General features: G+C 40.9%; 1 protein-coding gene across 1 annotated transcript in view; it reads left to right on the top strand.

The window, feature by feature from the left end:
• Positions 1-474: 474 nt before the first annotated feature.
• LOC108579435 overlaps positions 475-21,633 on the top strand; it is a 77,346-nt gene continuing 56,187 nt past the window's right edge. Inside the window, exons 1-4 of the mRNA XM_017942974.1 lie at positions 475-1,296; positions 4,130-4,355; positions 12,820-12,935; positions 21,097-21,333. Coding sequence (XP_017798463.1) covers positions 475-1,296; positions 4,130-4,355; positions 12,820-12,935; positions 21,097-21,333 — 1,401 coding nt within the window. The remainder of the gene's footprint in view (positions 1,297-4,129; positions 4,356-12,819; positions 12,936-21,096; positions 21,334-21,633) is intronic.

The following is a 21,633-nucleotide window of genomic DNA, read 5'->3' as shown; positions in this document are numbered from 1 at the left end:
GCACCCCGAAAAAATCAATTCCTATACAAAACCGGGTGCTATCACCCAGTGACCCCCCGGTGTCTACCGGAGCCAGGTACAGTTTATAGATTAGCCAGCGTACACCGTGGCCCGCAGCTATAGCCCCCAGGCGGTTTTCCACCTGTGTGCCACCTTTCGTCGGCCCGAGGGAATCTCCGAAGGGCTGTATCAGGCGCGTGGAGTCGATCACGGTTAGCCACACGGCGAAGTGCTTCGTCCACTCAGAAACAGTCGAAAAATGGGAAAACTCTCATCGTGGAGTACACCTGAAGACACTCGACGAAAATCCCACTCGTCTGGTAGCTGATAAGCCGTCGAGAGGAATACGATATCGTAGAAAAGGACTGGATATCGAAAGTGGACGAGGAAGACGAAGAAGAAGAAGAAGATACGTTGAAGTAGTAAAGGGGAAGAGACTGGGGAGAGAGAAAAAACCAGGGTACGAATGTCTGAATGGGTGGTGTTTACTCGTGTCGGGGTCGTGGTAGCCAGGTGGATGCTGGCTCGATTCTCGACCGTGTGATCAGTCAGGCAAACGACGAGGACCAATGTCTGTTGTACCGTCTGGCCAATTACAAGAAGGGCGGCGAGCTGATCGAATCGTACAATTTGGGCGGTCAGTCGGAGGTGGAAAAATTGATCAGGGAACAGTTCGGTATACTGATGTACGGCGAGGGTAAAGGGCAGGTGATCAATCGGGCGGAGTATCTGCGTTGGAAATTCCGTGACCTCGAGCAGGTTGTGCTGCCTATAGAGGCCTCGTTGTCGCAGTTCGATCCTCTTGCCCAATGGAACGATCACGAGGCATGCTGGCAGATGCAGTACAGAGGCTCCCTAGGAGAGACCCTCTTGCACGTTCTGATTATATGCGATACCAGGATACACACACGAGTGGCGCGTACATTGCTCAAGTGCTTTCCACGACTGGCCATTGACGTCGTAGAGGGAGAGGAGTATCTCGGTGCTAGCGCTCTCCATTTAGCGATCGCTTATAACAATAATGAACTGGTGCAGGATCTGGTTGAAGCAGGCGCGATCATTTCTCAACGGGCGACAGGCAGCTTCTTTCTGCCCAGGGACCAGCAACGGACCAACCCGGCCAAGAATTCGGATTACGAGGGATTAGCCTACCTAGGGGAGTATCCTCTCGCCTGGGCGGCGTGCTGCGCGAACGAGAGCGTCTACAACTTGCTGCTCGACTGCGGAGCAGATCCCGACGAGCAGGACACCTTTGGAAATATGATACTGCATATGGTGGTTGTTTGCGATAAATTGGTACGTATGTTTGTTGTTAACACTTTCGCGACGGGCGATAACCGGACAAAAAAACGTTCAGGCGTATAATTTACAAAAGTCTGAGTACGGCAAGGTTTAGCAGCCAATTTTCCAATCACGCAGAACTACGTTGCCCGTATTCAGCTGAAGAATTTCAAATCACGCCGGTCTACGTTGCCCGTATTCTGCTGAAGACTTTGAAATGACGTAGGACTACGTTGCCCGTTGCGGATGTGTTAAATGGACAATTTATACAACATCTCTGTGTGTCGTTTTCAGGATCGTATATACAGGGTGTTCTAATTTTTCTCGATTAAACTTTGTCGGTCTGAAAAAAATATTATACGAACATATTTTTTGGTCTTTAGTTTGTACTGATGAAGATTTTGTCAAAGGGAATGTGTAAAGGACACGTAGAAAGTTTGAATTGAACGTGTAATAGAGAGTAACGTAGTTCGTTTGTTTAAGGTCAGATTTGTAACAGTAGCTGAGGTGTAATGCTTTTTATCTTTCTTATTTATCAAGTTTAGTGGTATAGTTAATATGGCAAATTCTTTATGACACCTTTTTTTTTGCAAGTTATTACATTACTTACGTTTATTCGTAGAAATATTTGTCGTTTCTTGTTTGCAACAGATCAAAGAGTAACAGTGTAACTAATTTGTATAAAAGAACGGTTTAATTCCTTTTGCGTTTCATATATCAAATTTTGTCGAGCGTTTTCATCAAATTGTGGCTTACAAAAATACTATAATAGTGTTAAAATCTTAATTCATTTCAACATTAAGGAATCTCTCAATTTTAAAAAAACACAAGTACTTAATATACTACCAAGCAACGAGAAGCATAAATGCATGGTTGCGAGAAACTTTTTATCCTAACAAAAAAGAAGAAGAAAATATCGGAATATTTAAATATAATCACTACCCTAATATTGAATTTCCAAGAAAATTATTTCAACCCCTTGCTCTGCAATATCGAGCCCATACTTGCGCTACGAATTACGCTTCCATGGAACCACAAGTGTCAAACTTGAATTGCACTTACGATAAAACTTCATTTCGATTTAAAGTTGAATAGAAATAATGTCAGACGTGAACTAGGTGCAGCGTTTCGATGATTTTCAATAATCACGTTGCTCCTGTGCTCCAGAATGGAAAATAGTAAATCCGATACGTGTGGTCAGGAAGAAAAATTGTAAGGCAAGGGGTTAATCATGTCCGTGTACAGCACACGTGGTTAAACGGCATAATCGAGTGAGCATCCGCGACATCAGACGGAGTAGATCGAATGAGCCGCCAAATTAATCGACTCACCATAAATTCCATTCCGTGAACCGGTAACCCCCTACACCGACTAAACAGTTTACTCAGTTATCCGGTTTAACGGCGTCCCATTAGAGGGGTATTCGTTTGAAAACGGGTCACTCTTGCGAATTTTCCTCGAGTGACCAAGTGAAATGTTTCGAACTGCAATTTCACCGGTGTATCATAATTCTTCTATACCCTTTAATAAATTACACGCTCGTTCTTTTAGCCTGGGGTATCTTCTCGATCTACAGTAAAAAACTGATCTCTCTAAAGCAGAAAAGTGGTCTTTCTTCGAATTGTTTACACAGTGAAAATCGTTGAAAATACTACAAAATTCGTCAATTTACACCACTTCGCTGTAATAATTTTCGAGTTATCAGACCAAATACATTTACCATCCTCATCTTTTCGGCGATTTTCACCCCGTCGATGTGGACAATTGCCGATAAAAAAAAAAAAAATACGTGTCAAATATTTTCCGTGAACTATCTCCCGCATAACTGTCAACCAAAATCGGTGTGCGTTGGTTCGATAATTTCCCTCTGGATATACAGGGTGGCCGCGTAAAATCGGCCGCCTAATTACCTATAAAAATTTTCTCGTACCGCCATAGCTAGGGAAGATAACTATGTAGCCAGTAGTTTGCGAGCAACTCGCATTTATAGATTAAAATTGGACACCCTGTGTATATATGTACACTCGCGTCCATAAGTCGTGGGACACCAGCTAACCCCGTTTTACGATAAATCAAGTTCAGATGAAAGATTCAGTTACTTATTTACCATTTACCACAGGTATGTCTGGTATTTTATTAGAATTAGACGTATTAGATCTGCGGACACGTTTGCAGCGGCCCCGTCGAGAAATCCAGGAGGAAACTTAAAAAGATGGGGAGCGTACATTGACGAGAAAATTGAAAACTTTGTACGTCCAACTTTCAATATATTTCAACATTAAAAGACTACATTCTTCGTAACTAATCGTTTGATTTAATAACGCGGGTGTTTAACCCTCGTACGACGAATGCAGGGTCATTTTGACTTAACCGCGATGAAGACAGGCGGTTCAGATTAGGAAATACACCTGTTTTATGTATCGAACGTAAATAACCAAGAAAAATATGAAATATACACAGTTGAAAGTATACACAATTATACCCAATTCTTCCCGGAACCCCTTGTAAAGTAGAAATTTTGCTACGGGTCCAAACGACCCTGCACTCGTCTCCCGCGTTCGCCTAAAACCGTCCGCCTTCCGAGGATTAACAGCGTTAATTCAAACGCTGAAAAGCTGAAATTAGTAGGTGTCCCGTGACTTATGGACGCAGCTGTACGTGTATATACACATCCGTTTGCTACAAAGGAAGAAAATATAAAAAGGAGAGAAAGATCGATTTTTTCCGAGCGAAAGCAAACAAGTATCCCCTTAAACGGGAGGGTAGCTCGGTGAAGCGGTCTATTTTTCCCCTGACCATCGAGAGATTTCCGGTAAATCGAGTACAAAAGCTTGGCTGTATAACGCAGGACATGTTCGGGTATGCTCTTCGTCATCCGAAGCTTCCTGCTCGCAATGGGATCGTGAATGCCGCCGGACTGACCCCATTGACGCTCGCCTGCCAGCTGGGTCGCGCCGAGGTCTTTCGGGAGATGTTGGAACTGTCTGCACGAGAATTCTGGCGCTACAGTAATATCACCTGCTCGGCGTACCCCCTGAATGCACTCGACACGCTGTTACCCGACGGCAGAACAAGTACGTCGTAATGCTAATCGAATTACACGCTTTCGAGAATCGTCGTCCGGGGTTTCTCGTTCACCAGCCACGCTCAAGTGGACACTCGCTTTGTGACGTACCTTCGTATAATTGTCAGGGCTCAAGGCCGAATTGTCCTTACGTCGTGCTCTCTTTTCGGTGCAGGTGAAGTGAAAGAGAGAGAGAGAGAGGTAATAATGCCTAGTAATTCGTCTACTTCCTTTCTAGAGGACTTAGGTCGAAAATTGATTAGCTTACAAGTTATGAGTTTTGTCCCGAACGCCCATATACGCGAAACACTGTGTGACGGCAAAAGACCATTTCTCTAAGCCTTATCAAAATATCGGTGCAAAGTCAAATTTTTTTGACAGCGACACGACGATGATAACCGAGAAGTCACGCGTTCGCATTTGTTCGATCGCGCGCGGATGAGCCTCTGTTCTCCGTCCCTGAGCGCGGGCTCTACGCGCGCTCTGATTGGCCACTGATTTTCGTTAATAATTTAAAAATGAAGCTTCAAACAACATTTTGGTGAAGGAAAAAGTTGTTCAGAGTAACCCCAATAACCCCCCATTTCCGGGTGTTCGAGGAGTTACGGGACACCCTGTATGCATACGGGACACCCCATATATATGTTTATAGTAACCTGTCTCGGTATGTTGATCATTTTTGCTGTTTCCACTGTACACACGCGTTCGTTTCTCGTAATAATCCTACAGCCTGAAGTGAAATTTTGGACGCGTACTTTCAGGGGAAATATTTCGGCAATTTTCTGAGGAAGTTAGGGAATTTCAAAACTCGTCTGTATTGGATAAATCGGATGTTCCGTAGCTCCGAATGAATTGTAGTTTGGATATAAGATAGATTGACCTCTTTTGCGATTTCAAATGACAAGTAGTAATACTTCGAAGTGAATTTCACAATTTCAATCGCAAAACCTGGCAGGTTTAATGTAAAATAAATTGCCATGCAAAATCAACACCTATGCAAATCTTCGAGTAAAAAGTAAGTCTGTGCCGATTCGTTCCAATAAACTCTGCAAACTTCAACTTCATCCTAACTAATCTACAACTTTCAACCACCGTTCGATCGTTCCATTTACAATACTAATGGAGAGATTCTTACCTCTCAAAAGAATCACATCCTTTCTGTTAACAAGTGCCAGTTCAATATCGAAACAAACGAAATACAAAAAGGAACGACCAACCAACCAACGACTACACCAATCTTGTGCGTCGGATTTGCGACCCACCACAAGAAATTCGGTCCAACTTTCTCGCCGACAGAAAAACCGTATAAACTTTTTTCCCCGTACCTAATATTTCACAGGTCATTGAACGCAAGTCTAATATCCCTTTCGTTTAATTCCCACGAGATTCGTCTGCGATAGAGAGGCACACAGCTCTCGTCCAACCACCCCCCCGCCACCCATCAGCCTCCTTGCACCTTCTTGCCGCGATCTGCATTTAAAGAGCTTGGCAATCGGACTTCTGCCAAATTGTATCGAAGTTTCCGCCAGTCTCTCTTCCCCGCCGACGTTAACTCACCCTCGAACTCGTGTAAAGCGGATGTATCCGCGATCGACGAGTTTTCTAGACGTTTAGGTGATTCATGGAAGACTTAGAGACAGACAGAGAGCGAGGGAGGGAAAGGGAGAGACTGGAGCCAGAGAGACAGGGAACAAGGATGCCCCTGGAAGATTGTGCAGCGGCGGGAAGCTTGGCTGCACGATAGAAATGGCGGGAGTGAAGGGGAAAGGCGGGGTAAGAAGGAAGACAAGGGAAAGCGGGTCGTTGCAGGATGCAATTACGGCCATTTAACGAAGTTTCGAGATTAGCCGCGGACGCGGAGTTGGGTGCTCGCGTTTCATTTAGTTTCGGAATCCATTATCCTTTCACCCGTCTCCCGCCTCCCCTCCCATACTCCATCACGCCCCATCGTCCTCTCCCACGTTCCTTCGTTTCCTACGAACCCGTCTTTGCCACCGCGGCGTGAATGTCATCCGATGGGTTCGCCGATAGCTGAGTCGGGACGAAACCAGTGACGAAGTATGGTGAGGTTAGGCGAAGGAGAGACAGCAAGGGTAGTCGGTATATATCAGAGGGGGTGAACTTTCGGCTTGCTACTCTCCTTCCTACCGGTACGCTTAATTACTCTAAGCCAAGGCCAGCCAGGGTCCCTGAGTTAGTTGGCCGTCGGGTAAACCAGCCGGCTAACCGAGGAAGTCCAGACTAGCCTCTACACTTCTTCGTTTCTTCTACCCTTCGAACTGTTCAGTCGGCGGTTGCTTTCTCGCCGTCGGTTCTTCTTCTTTTTCTTTCTTTCTTTTACTTGCTACGGTGGTGTGCTGCTAGGAAAGAGCGGCTGGGTGAAAGAGAGGAGCTGTCCAACGTGGAAACTTTGGATGGTTGGGTCAGTTTTAAAGAGCAAGCGTTAATTCTTCCTTTAAAGTCCTCAGATATGTCCCGGTTCTCTGTTGGTTCTCGATAAAAGCAATCGGTTGGTGATTCTTCTTCGCACGTCTCTTGTATTCTCCTTCCGGGGAATCTTTCCGAAGAATTTTAGATTTCTAAGGGAATAACGGAGACAAAAGGAGGAAAACAATGTTTCGTTCACGTTTCACTCACGTGAAAAACAGAGAGAGAGAGAGAGAGAGAGAGAGAGAGAGAAGAGGGGATAATGGGAGGTAACTAAAAGCGATAAAATTGGTCGATGAAATTTCTGACGCCTCTTTGTCTCGCCTATCGAGGACGGCTCGACGCGAAATTCCATCGGGCGTGTGCGTTCACGGGGACAGAGGTTTCCTGATATAATCTGCCGCTCTATTACATCACCGGCGATCGACTTTTGATGTTCCCTGATGGAATTAAGCTTGGAAAGATAATTTAAATCGATTAGCCTCAACACTGATGTCCGCCTCCGCTAAAACGTTAATAATTATCCGGGACGCAGCACTTAGCAATGATTATCAGCGACAGCGGCCAAGGCGAATCGTTATTCAACTTCGGTTCAACGTCCGTTTTTGCGGCTGTCGATCCACGGGATGACCATTGGCGAGGAGAGGACAGAGAGAGAGAGAATGGTACGGGGGAAAACTTCTCGGAGGTCTGCAGCCGGAGTTAGATATAATTACGAGTTACGGTAACGAGCATACAGCGGGTGTAAGTTTGTCGTGCATGGGAACTTTCGCTTGCCCCGGCTGCATCGTCGAACATTTTGGATCGAGTGATTAAAACTGTCAACCTGTTCGTCATTCGTTAAGAGGTTCGTCACCCTGATGCCGAGTTCTTATTGGCCAGAACTGTTCGCGAACAGTTTGCAAGCTGCTCGCGAACAAACGCAGCACCATATCCACACTGCAGCTCGCTAATGAGTTCACGAAAATGTGTGCACTGTTTGCGATCTGTTCGTGAAATGCTCACGAACACTAGCTTAGACCTGGTACGAGACGTTTAAAAATAGGTAAACTTTGGGAATTTTTTTCATGGGTAACCATTAAATGAAAAGTTTCAATTCTTTCAGAGGATATAAATGTAACATTCAGCTTCCTCCTTCAATTTTTAAAAAGTGAAATACTTTTGTAAGGACTGTTGACTTTGCATTGCGAACAAGGGATGAGATGAATTATTATTACTGACTATTGGTGTGTCCAAACTAAATATCACGTGTACTAAAAATCTCGAAATTTCTCAAAGTGACAACAGTATAATCCTCGATGTGTTAAGCAATATTTTAGTTCGAAGAAACCCAGAATAATATAACAGTCAGACCTAACACAATGTTAGGCGACTACTCAGGCGCAGCAACTTTCGAGATTCTAATAGAAACAAAGAAATGAAAATTCTCATGTGAAATGACATAATGTACACGCCTAACTTGCCTCAGCTCCTGAAGAAAATGTAACTATTTAGAGCACAAACTTAGAATAAGAAAATTTTTGCAATAATTTTCACTACATTTAATTCAATTACATTTCACGAAACTTCATCCGATGTAGAACGCAACAATTTTCATTAAAACATGTTTACTCTAAAAGAAAGAAGGATCAATTATGTTGTATTCCGCGGCTCGCGATTCCTTGCGTTGGTTTATTATATTCAATAGGTACGCGGTAGGAGAGCCTGACGGAAGCTGGGGCGAAATAAGGGAGCTATTCTGCGCGTAGTACTATTCGACTTTATTAGACAGTTCGGTGACGTTCGGTGCGTGAAGACCACTAGACAAAAATCTGCTGTTTCGACGGAAAAGGTTTCTAGATATAGGTTCGGTAAGTACGAGAGTAGGGGTTGGTCTCAGAGGTGAATGTAGGGAGAGGCGGTGAGGTCTAGGTTCAGCGATGAGTAAAGGATGATGTGGAGGTCTAGGTTTCGGGGTGACTAACGTTAGGATGATGCGGATTTGTTTACAGTTAAGGAAAGGAGGCAGGATGACTAAAAACTAATGAAAGATAGGAGAGAGGTATACGACAATTACCGCATCCTGTCACTGTGAAAAAACGAAAAAACGAAGCTTGCCGATTTCATATCTAAAACGCTTCGTTCCGTCTATAACAGCCTGCGCTCTCGCGTTTTCGCCATCACCAACACTAAACAGGCGCATTGTCACACGGACGCTTAGTCGTGGATCGAACTGATCGCTCTGCTCTCATAATAGCCTTTAAGCTTTCCAGCGGGAACATCAAAGTGGCTGGTGAAATTAATATGCGCGTATTGGTCACGAGCCGCTAAATACTCGTTTAATCGAATCGAACAATGGACGTACGGTATAATTTGCGGAACGATTGTGACGATTTCGTTGATCGGTCCGATCGATCCTCAGTACAGTACAGCCAGAGGAGTTGACGAACACGAACGGAAAGTTTTTCGGTGCTCGGAGGTGGGGTTCAGACGGGGATATTCGTTGCAAATTTTTCCTGCACATCTGAAATTCTGTGTGTCGGCCAAGTTCCCCATCAATGGCGTCTGCCGTCGCGGAGAGCGAGAGAAGAATGGAGATTGACAACAGACGCGGCGAACGTTAAAGTGTTTCCTCGAAAATATCCAGTGGAACTGTGAACTTTCGTGACGCTTCAAGCTACCGTGAAAGCAGCTTTGCTTGGGTCGACGACTGATTAAAGAGTCTGAAGGAGAGGGAGGGAGAGATTGCGGAGGGACACGATCGGAGGAGGCGTCGGCATCCTCCGCTTCGAAGAATTTGACACGGCGGCGGGCGTCTTGGCTGGACCGAGAAGAGAAACGAATCGGATCGATGCACGCGCGGTAAACTTTCGGAAAGTTTACGGAACGGGCGACGAACGCTTAATATTTCACGACGAAGTCAGCTGAACAAAATTCGATAATCAATACGGATGACACGGTTAAAAGTTCATTGGCCGTTGTTCAATATTTGTCGCCTCTCCAAATCTTCCACGCTCTCCGCCGTTTACTATGCTATACCGTTTTGCCTCTGTTTATCAGTTCGCTAAATTGATATGAAAGTGTTAGTTTGACGGAACCGTGTTTGGTCTGTTTGTTGATCCTTTTTTGGGGGAGGAGGGTGGACGATACTTTGGTTGGCTCGGAGGAATGTATTATGGGATCTAATGAAGTGGATGCGAAGGTAAATACTCCTAATCCTTTCACGTCCACGGACCAAATATCTCGCGGAGTGATTTGTGTACAGTGTGCAGCAATAAGAATATGTGGAATATGATCGTTTCTGATTTCGAGAACGTTTTACTAATTTCAACTCTCTACAGTCTACAGGGTGACCCATAAGGCGGGTTACGATTTAAAAATTCAATAAACTTTTTGTTTTTTAATTATTTGTGTTTGTGTTTTTTGTATAACGAAGTATCGTTATTCTACTTTTAAATGGCAAGTGACTTATGGACTGTATAAGTACATTTAACATTTTAAAATTTCTTCTTACAGACCTGATCGAGGTTTCAGGTACTTCAACGTCCTTATTTCTGTAAATTTGATTGTTTCTACAACCGAAACACGTTCACTTTGGCTCTTAATGACTTTTCAGGCTATATCGTGGCTCAGACTATATCGTGGTTCGGACTATATCGCGGTCCAGACTATATCGTGGCCCAAACTATACCGCGGTCCAGACTATATCGTGGCTCAGACTATATCGTGGCTCAGACTATATCGTGGTTCAGACTATATCGTGGTTCAGACTATATCGTGGCCCAGACTATATCATGGTACAGACTCCATCGTGGCCCAGACTATATCATGGTACAGACTCCATCGTGGCCCAGACTATATCGTGGTTCAGACTATATCGTGACTCAGATTAGATCATGACTCAGACTATAGGTACCCATCCGATTCTTTACACTAGATATCTCGCGCCTCCATTATTCAATATTTAACAAATCAATGTCGTTCATCGCACTCTAGGTGAGATATCTCGTGTCTGTATTGAGTCTACAACTGTAATTTGCACGTGGCATTCTGTGCTGTAGCAATGAAGACTCGACGAATGATAAATCGAATTATTAATGACAGTGACAGCAACGATGGCACAGAGTGTAGCGTAAGTGACGATGGCGTTAATAACAATAATACACAGTAGCGAAATATGCTATGTGTAGCATCGTTAACTAGCGCAGTAAAAATATTTTGCAACATTAAATCATGAAAGATGTTAAATTTCAGGAGTAAATCCAGTATTGAAGTATAATAAACATAATTATACATAAATATACAGGGTGTTCCACCTAAACGAAGCCACTTAAGCATCTCTTAGTTGTGACGATGCGAATACTATTTTAAATGCAATTTGAACGATGTCAAAGGACCAATACGTCGCAACGAATATTTTTGCCCTAAGGTAATTTTTTTAGAATTTTCAAAATCCATGTTTTTTGCATACAAATGCGTATTTTCTTATCTAAACGCGTATCTTTACTTAAATATAAAATATCTGCGGTAATAAAATTTTCATCGTACAATTAATAATGAACGCACTGCATATAGTATTCCATCAATATCGAATAAAATTCCAGCTCCGCCGAGTAGTGAAATGATTTAACGCTTCACGTGAAGCAAGAGAGTATTTTCGTACGCATTTTCTCGTAACTTTAATAGTGTCGTTATTGCGTCAAAAAACTTGCAAAAATTAATACATCCACGATGACTTAACCGTTATTCGTGAAAGTTAAACCATGAAAAATTATTCATAGAAGGTGCGTTTCTTACTATGCAAAGGAAAATTACCTTTTCAAATTTCCAAAAACCGGAAGTAGCTGAGAAAAAAAGCAAAATAACCGACTATGCAATTTTTACAGCGCCTGAGATCCTGCATTCTCATATTTTCATTTCTCTAACAATACCTAAACATCCCTTTTGTCACATAGACACTTTCTAGAAACATTCCTCGGCACTCTCTCGTTAAAGTCTCAAACCTTCGAACATGAAATTTTTTTTTAAATTTTCTTTCCAACAACTCCCTATTATTTTCAGAATTTCACTTGAAATGCACTTCAAAAGACATTTGGTCGATAGGAACCAATTTAAACAATTGTTTTTACGTGTACCTATAGCTCATCCAGGTAAAAAAATTATCGCAAAATATAATACATACTTAAACTGGCAATTTAAAAATTACTTCACTCCTACATGTGAATAAAACTGACGTCGAGTCACACTCGACGAAGGAGTCCAAAGGGTTAACCCTTTGCACTCCAATGGCGCTTCTATGGCGACTACTTTGGACTACGACTACTTCGGAGAACGTTGAAATGTAAAATTCAGGATTTTTTATATTATTAAAATAATGGAATAAATTCGTAAATATTACGAATCTTTGGGTTTCTAAAAGTTCCACCGCAAAAGTGTACTGGAGTCGCTGATCAATCTTATCAAAAAATGTTTAAAGTACAAAGGGTTAAAGGACATGAAACACGGCAAAAGAAATACCCGCTTAATATGACCTAAATATTTGACTACATCAAAGAAAACTTCGATTTTCCCTCCCAAAAAACGAACCCCGTAAATTTTCTCAAATTTCTCCGCAAAACCTTTTCCCACACTACGCTCTGCATCGGTAACAGTTTCCAACGGTGCATGGTGGCCATCGTTCACGGCGAAAATTCAAGCAGTGCATCGAACTAGCATTAGCTGACTTTCGTGGCATTTTTGGAATTCTTCCGTGGCTCCCGCTGAACCGGGGGCAAAGGGGTAGCCGGGGGGATGCGAGAAGGGGCTGGAGGCCAACGTAAACTTTTATCTTTACATGCAGGAAAGTTTAGCGGCGCACGTGGCGCGGTTACAGAAAAAGCCACCATCGCGGCAGGGGTCAGAAAGTGGGGTGCGACAGGGTGGGTGGGATGGAGGTTTGGGGGATGGAAACTCGTGCATCTAATATATATAGCGGCTAATGTAAAACCCATAATTATCGCGGGCGTAGAGAGAACCCTAAAGTGATGTTCCATTAACCGCAAATGGTCCTCTCCGAATTTCTATTTCAGACTGGAACTCCGCGCTATTTATCATTCTGAACGGTACGAAGGAGGAGCACTTGGACATGCTGGACGGTGGTATTATTCAACGATTACTCGAGGAAAAATGGAAGACCTTCGCGCGGGTAAGTGCGTCCACGTGACAATATTCTCGCTACCATCCACCTTTTTCCCCGGGCATTTTTCACGGATTTTTCACAAGCTAGACCAGCTTCTTCCCTCTTGCTTCGGTTAGCAACCGGTATCCATTAAACCGTTCCGCTAGGATTTCCACCGGCTTCGCTGCACTGTTTAAGGAATGTAATAGATACTGCGCGAATTACAACGAGTAATACATGGGGAGATTCTTCTTTTCCCTTTCTTTTTTTCTCTGCTATATACTTTGTCGGTGTCTTATGAAAAAAGCTTGCCACAGGATTGAATATTTGCTCGGCAAGAAGAGAAGAAGTTTGAAAGTCGCAAATCGAGTCTCCTTTCGAGAGACGTAAAAATGATAAGAAAATTCTTCCTTGAATTTTCACTACGTGGATAAATAACAGCTATTAAAGTTTCATTAGTCGGTTCATAGGCAATGATAGTCGGCTGAAACTCCACGTATCACAAAAGATACGTACCGAAATTAACATTGTCATTATGACTCGTTAATATCAATCGAGTCACTTTCGTTGACAAAAGAACGCTTGAAAAATACAAACGACGAATACTTTGAAAGGTTTCACATTTAGTAGTCATTTCTACGAAACTGTACAAGATGTCAGCTAAAATTGAACCACTCTTCTGATCCTTTATCGCAAACATCCAATTGTGTAAAATTCTAAGTCAGACGAAACATTTTTATTCCTCTGAAACGCACTTCGAGCAATTTTAATCTCTCTTGAGATTATTTTGAGATTATTTGCATCGTGTGTAGAAAAAATGATCCAAAAGGTACAATGTCTTAGACAGATAGTTTGCAGCTTTTTAGGAACGAGTGAACGGCATTACAAATCTCTGCTGTGGGTTTCTAGAGTGTAAGATTGTGTGACAATGGAAGAGGGTAGTTCATTCTGAAACACACTTAATTGTCCCAAAACACACTTAAAAGCCTTTTGTATCATCAGTATCTACAGCCTTGGCCAAAAGTATTAGGCACCCCATAAAATATGAATTATCTAAAAATGACAAACTATTGAAATGTGAAATTCGTATGCCGAAATGTCGAAAGTACGACGCAAATATTTAACAATTACTGTTTTTTTTTTTTTTTTTTTTTAAGAAAAACAATTAACTTGCTCTTTTTTCGCATATTTCAAGGAAAACTTTCTAACCTTCAAAATATCAACAGCAAAACTAAAGACAATCTGACGTGTGTCAGCAGCAAATACTATAGATCGCTCAGTTATTTTACAGCCCGCTATAAACCTCGTCATCTCTTTTAAAATTCCTTTGAACTCGCCGACAAAGGACGACGAACAATGGAAGACCTTCAACGAAACAATACCCCCCAGTAAATTCTAACAATAAAGCTGCCTAATACTCTCATCCAATGCTGTACACAGTCTCCAATTCGAAGGACTCATACACAAATCCTCAATACTAAACGACTTAAATTGCATGAAAATCGTCTGCACATCGAGTGCACGCCAAAACCTATCCATCGCTCGTCCCCTCCTATCGAACGTATTTTTACCACATACCCTAAACGTCAATCCCTTAATAATAATCGTGCAATGATAATTGGACGTGCACGTCAGCTGTCCTAATTGTTCAGGGCCGCGCGGCAAGAAGCCCGTGTGACGGTGATTTTCGTCGCGAGTATTTCGAGTTATTCCGGCGATTATCGAGTGATGTCGAGTAGACTTGGAGTGACTCCACCGGTACTATTGTCATTCGCGTGCTCGATAGCTAGACGATCTCGAGTGACACTGACAGGATTTTCCAGGCGTACACAGGGAGAGAGGGACAGCGCGATTTATTTCGATCCACGATGATATCGGTTGATCTCTGAATGATCGTCCTGCGGAATCGACGATGGTCGTCGACGTCCGACTGATTGCGGTCATAATCGCACATCCCTTCGTGCCTCGAAAGGGTTAACGACAGAGACAGATTTTTCTTCTTTTTTTTCTTTCTTTCCTGTTAAATCACTCGCGCGTTCATGTCGTATTCAAAACGACGATAGTTCTTTTGTTTCTTCGATGCGATCCTGTTGAACGATAACAGAGGGACTCGTGATGTGCGTGGGTAATGCTACTCCCTGTTCTTCCCTTTTTTCTTCTTCTTTCTTTTAGGGAAGAAGATGGATTAGGTAATGTGTGTGGTTGTTAATCAACTGTCGGTCATTTTGAGCCGAGTCGAGGAACAGATCTTCGAGATTGCGCTATGCAAATTCGCGTTGCTCAAACAGGCGTTACATAGGATGGTTTGTAAGTGCGGGAGAATCACTTGTCAGTGTCAGGACGGATTTACATGTTAAAGAAAATGAAAAATGTCGTGTATGAATGTAGGTTGCGCGGGTTGTAATTTGCGTCACAGGGGGCGCATTAAGGGTTACGCCTTGATGTCGGATTCTGGGAGACTTCGAGGTGTCGCTTTTGGGATCGTTGTTGATCTCATTGTTAATGGATCTGTTTAGGAATTTTTTTTCAGAGGTAACTACCGAATGGAGAGTTTCAATTTTTTCAGAGGACATCAACGTAACTTTCAGCTTTTCTCTGCGTTGTTCAAAATGCTGCAAAGTGGATTTCTTTTCGATTTATAAACAAAAATGTGTTACCTGCAACATGGCTCGCGATTTTCCCGATACGTCAATTCTTTAATTTCGTAGAAATGTTTAAGGTTGAATTTTATTTTACAAAAGGTTCTTCAAACTACAGTTTTTGTATTTTTCGAATTTTTTCTTTCGAGAAAAAGCTGAAAGCCACGTTTATATTTTCTGAAAACATTGAAAATTTTCATTTAGTAGTTACCTACGAAAAAAATTCCCAAGCTCCACTCAAGGTGGTGCAAACACCTCTTAAAGTGAGCGCAGGTAAAAAAGTTGATACTAAAATGGTGAGATTTTGGTTCAGTACGTTGAATTCGTCAAAATGGTAACACTGTATATTTCGAAAATTGATAAAATAGGAAGCTAAAATTTCACTGGGAATAGCGTCGAGCGATTATCAACAGTTTCTGTGAATTGGAAAAAAAAAGAATTTACGATCCCAATTCCCGCACGTTTTCACGTGGAATAGTGAGTTTGACTAACTCCATAGTTCAAAGTTTTTCCACGAATATATTCATGAAATCGATATTACCTTCTTTATTCCTCGCCGTAAGAAAAGAAGTTGGTATCGACGAAAGGAGGGAAATTTGCAACTGCCCTTAAAAAAATCAACGAAGTAACGTTGCATATAAATTCACCGCTTATACGTTCATCGTGAATGTACAATACATGCACCGCGGCATTTTCGAACCTTTTTTTTTATTAATTTCTTCTGTTAACTTCCCTATTGCTTCGCGCAGCTTCCAAAATGCACGCACGAAACTTTAATGGACCGTGAATTACACGCAGAATTTACGAAAAAAATTCTATTTTTTAATTTCACCTGGCTGCATTTTCCATATCCAGAAACGAGAACAATTATGCGATGACTACTATTTCGTGTACTATTTCGAAGCTTGTTTAAAACAAAAAGGAGCGAAAAAATATATACACAAATTCTGCAGAAATTTTCTTTCCAATTGTTACCAATTTACATTTCATCTGCTTTTTCCTCTTTCTTCGAAGAAAGTATTCGAAATTCTGCTTTCTCGAAAGGTAGATTGGCATGAGATTTAGCTCACGCGTGCGCAACTAATCGCCCATTAAGTGCAATCGTTTTTTAAATTACCTTCGTGCACTTTTCGTGTTACGTTATTTTTTCTATTATGGCAAAGAAAGTCGGCGTTATAAATAACGGGGAACTGGTTTCTGCGCGGCTAGAGAATAATTTAAAAAGATGGCGAAGCTGATCTTATTTGGCATATCGGGTTGAGAAAATGTTTAAGTTACTGGGTTATATGATAAGCTTGAAGAATAAATTGATTCGAGGTTGATGAAACGTTCGAGAAACTTGTAGCAGAGTTAATGGAACATCCTGTATAAGTACGGCGGAACATTATAATGGCACAGCATCCATGACATATCCCACTTATAGTGCTAATCACGACCACGTTTAAACCGCATACAAGCGTCAAATGACCAATTATGTCATGATATTGTACGCAGAGATTAGCACGGTTGTAGTGTAATTAATCACGAAGCAAATTTGATGGTAACACGTCATTACGACAACTCCATGGACAGTTGAGAATATGCGATACTTGAAACATTCGCCAATATTGTTTTGTGCATTGTTACAATCGAACAATTTCGCTGGAATTATATTTCACACTGTGATTCCCTTAAATTTATCTTATCTTTACTTCTACCTTTTTTTTTTTTTTAATTTTCGCATTATTTGTTATAACGTCAAATTTTGTAATTTGTTACAGTTCAACGACGAGAGATTGTCAACATACTTGGAAATTAATTTTTTTCTTTCTTTTATTTATTTTTTACTTTTATGTTGTTTGTTGTAATGTAAAATTGATATATTAATTACAGCTTAGTGGTCAGAGATTTGGAAATTTATTTTTACCTTCCTTTTATTTATTTTTTATTTTCATATTGTTTGTTGTAATGTTAAATTTATGTTCTTATGAAATAGTCTGAAGTAATGTACCTAGATCTTACTATATTTTTTCACGAGGGTAATTGTGTAATTTTTAAAGGTAATTAAACGTTTTCTCAATGTTATTAACGTTCGACACTTTTTCTTAAATTGAAAGTACTTAAATATTCTTCATTTAGAAAAAATTTGGATTATTACACTTCCTGAATTACCAATTTTCAAAACACAGTTTGATTTAATATTTTTGTAGCTAGAATTATATAAAATTAGAACGTTTTCTTAGGGTTATTAACACTTAACACTTTTTTAAAATTGAAAATACTTAAATATTCTTCATTTAGAAAAAATTTGGATTATTACATTTCCTGAATTACCAATTTCCAAAATGCACGATATAATTTTTGAAAATATTATAAACATTCTACTTTCTGCTTTCACTCGATTAATGAAAAAAAAAAGCAAACTATTTATACACAGTATTGACTTACTGTTTTCCCCACCACGCTTTGTTTTCCTCAATATGCGAAAAACTACGCGGTGTGACAATAAAGTTTCAACTTTCGAGAATAATTTTGTTTCCGTCAAAGTGGCAACAATGTACACGGTTACGTCCCCCCGTTATGTAGCCTGATTCCCCTTCTACCTGCATGCGAAAGGTAAACATTGTCAATCGAGTCAAACGGTTCGACCTGAAATTGCTTCGTCGTGGATTTTGCATCATGACAATGCTCCCGCACATTCAGCCGTTCTAGTGAAAGAGTTTTTAAATTCAAAATTGATCACAACGTTACAGTACGCTTCGTATTCACCTAATTCGTCTCCTTGTAACTTCTTCTTCTATTTCCTTGAGTAAGAGGAGTCGTGAAAGGAGCGCGTTTTCAGTCAGTTCTTCAAATTTGAAGTTAGAGTACCAGAAATATGTATTATGATCGATGGATCCTGTGTACAGTCTCAGGGAGACTATTTACTTTGAAGGCGAAGGCCTCAAATCAGTATAATTTTCAAATTAAAATTTTTAAACGAATTATTCGCGAAACTTTATTGACATACTTGTTTAATTTTCAAAATAAAATTTTCACATGAATTACTCTCGAAATTTGATCGACACACCTTGTACATACTTAAGTGTCGTTTTGTTTGATCACTGTATTGTATCATTATATTCTACTGTTGTGTCATAGTTTCTGTATAATTATTTACACTAATTTGCATAGGGTGTTTAGCAACTGTTGGTAGAAAATTTTAGGGGCAATTCTACAAGCCAGAATAGGACGAAAATGAAGAATAAAAAAATTGCGTTTAAGGCTTAGTTTTTAAGTTATCAACAATTAAAGATATCCCCGTAACCGAGCAACACTCCTGACACCAGCGAGATGATTCTTAACTTTTTCATTGCTGTTGGCGTTCATAGGCGTGTTGAAAACTTTCCCGCACCGTACATTTCGCGCCTTTTGCTGCACTTCCACCGTAATTTAATCCTTCGTTTTATTTTTTGCGCACTTCCACTTTAATTTAATAAAACAAATTCTAACACGATGCGGCCAAAGTAAAAGATTTTGCGGCCACGGTTGAACACCTACCGTCCGTCACGTGCGTTACGTATTAAAATCTGCCGCAGTAGAAAATTGCAGAGGAAGAATTGACATTGTAAGAGAAATCGAAGATTAAAAATGAAAATGAAATACTGGCAGAAATCCGATTAATGTTTCCTACAGTCCACGAGCCTGCTCAGATGAGTAATTAACAAATGTGTACACCACAATTGTCACACACAACGCGCACAAATCGCTGAAAAGCAATCGCTGTGTACTGCAATATTCATACACAGGCGCGAGCACAAAATGTCGCATGCACTCGGTCACGGGGAAACCTTTAATCGTTAATAACTCAAAAACGAAGCCTCAAACGCAATTTCTGTATTCTTCATTTTCGCCTTATTCTAGCTTGAAGAATCGCCCCTCAAATTTTCTAAAATTTTCACCAATACTTACCGAACACCCGGTATGTTGCAATATTGACTTCGGTAAAATTCACTCGTTAGGTATAAAAGTTCGAAATACTCGGTAAGACTTTACAAGTGTAAAACACAGTTTAGTAATTACGAGTTCTTGTTTCTTGTGCCAAAACGGAAAAGGAATAGCAACTAACTATAAAATTAATCTATATTTGGAAGAATATTGTGTTTAACATTAAGTAATTATTGTAGATAAAAGCGTTTCAAATATTGATCATTTCAATGATGACCGAACTCGTCGGAAGTTGATCAGGAGACTGTGTATATTTATGCGCACGAAATATGTCTAAATATGCAAACAAAATACGTGAAATATGAAAATACAATATACGAACATATGCAGAAATATACAAGCGTACACAAAGAATATGCGGGATACGCAATAAGTGTATTCAAAATATTCCGTAATAATGGACCTTTTATTATTTAAACATCATGATTGTAATTTAAATTGCAATGAAGTCGAAGCATTTTTTCCACATTAACCATAGTTAAATAATATCACATTTCACGAAATATGATAAAGGTGTACGAGATATGCAATATGAATACTTAAGACACCCATTAGCAACTTAAAAAAAAAAAATGAATACTGGTAAGTATTATCGTTTCTAACTTTTTCACGTTGTTTTCTGCATGTATGCTTCCACTTGTATCGATATGAATTTAATTTTTCAATTACATTTCACTTAGCCTGAAAAGTCACTTTCAGAAAGTCGCTAATGGGACATTTTTGACCCAGCTAGTCGTTCTGGCGTTAACAAAGACTATGCAAAACATACTAAACATGAAAAATAAATAGTAAATATTTAAAACCCATTTTAACCCCTTGTCATATGATTTTTTTTACTGACTATGCACCTAAAAGTCAGCTGTCCACTGTTTTAATACTAGGTCAGACAAGACGAGCTAGAATATTATACACACGTCATGTACTTTTGGCAATCCTCAAAACTGAAGTCAGAATTTAAACGAATCTTCAGTGTCAACCTAACTATTTTTACTGTACTGTGATTACAAGGTAAGGGGTTAAAGACAAAACAAATTTCTATCCAATTTTATTACCAATTTTCTATAAAAACATGCATTTCTAATTTGCAGCCTAACGATCAATTAACAGGCTGACGAAAGTTCCGCCCAAAAAAACCAAGCGACTGATTTTTCTCACCAACCTAATCATTCGCAATTGAACCCCTCCGTCCACGGGCGCCGCCGAAATCGCGTTCTATTTATTCTGTCAATTTCAACGAGCTATGTTCGGCGTTGAACAACGAAAAACGTATAATTAAAAACACTTTCATGAAACTTCTTTTCATACCCAGAAACAGTTTCAATAATATCTCTTTACCGAGAAATAAAAATGTTTCGTTAAACGCGATATTCGCATTTCTCCCAAGTCGCAAGTTAAAATAAATAAAAATACCTCCTTTTCCTCGGCGTATTCCACTGAAAGTCTCCCTGAGATAAACCTAAATACACAAGACCCAAATTTCGGCCGCGATTTTTCTCAGAAAGACACGACAATCGGCCGGAGGGTTCGAATAATCACTCCGTCCCTATTTCTAACATAAATACCGCGTTGTGCCCGTACGAAAGTTGCAGTTCATGAAGCGTCTGATCATCCTGGTGTTCCATCTGACGTCCCTGTCGTTGGCGGTGTACTTCAGGCCGTCGAACGCGGACGCGGCGCTCCTGAAATGGCCGGAAGAGATCACGGAGGCTGCGCGAACGGCAGCAGAGTGCATCACGGTGATAGGCGTTCTCGGGTATATTCTGGTGCAACTAGGCGGCGAGATCATCAACATCGGTCTTCTGTCGTTCCTGAAACAGTTGGTACGCCCGGGGACCTTGTTTCCTGGCTGGATCCGTGCTCGTTGCAGTACGGACGGCCCAGCCGTGAAAGTTACGATCGTGAAACGGTCCGTTCCTGTTGTCCCGTGCACTAACAGAAAGAAAGAGAGAGAGAGAGACGGAAGCAATTTCGAATCTTTGGAACCGCGCCGCGGCTATCGGAGAGGTTGAGCAAACCGCCACTGAACTGTAACGGGTCACGAGCACAGTGGCTAGAAGAAAGGAGGTATTTCGTCGTGAAAACGATGGATACGGAGTTTCTTCTTTCCATTTCTTCTTTCT

Source organism: Habropoda laboriosa, unplaced genomic scaffold (assembly GCF_001263275.1).
Source record: "Habropoda laboriosa isolate 0110345459 unplaced genomic scaffold, ASM126327v1 scaffold14, whole genome shotgun sequence".
NCBI classification, from domain to species: domain Eukaryota; kingdom Metazoa; phylum Arthropoda; class Insecta; order Hymenoptera; family Apidae; genus Habropoda; species Habropoda laboriosa.
This window is presented reverse-complemented; position numbering and strand designations above follow the sequence as displayed.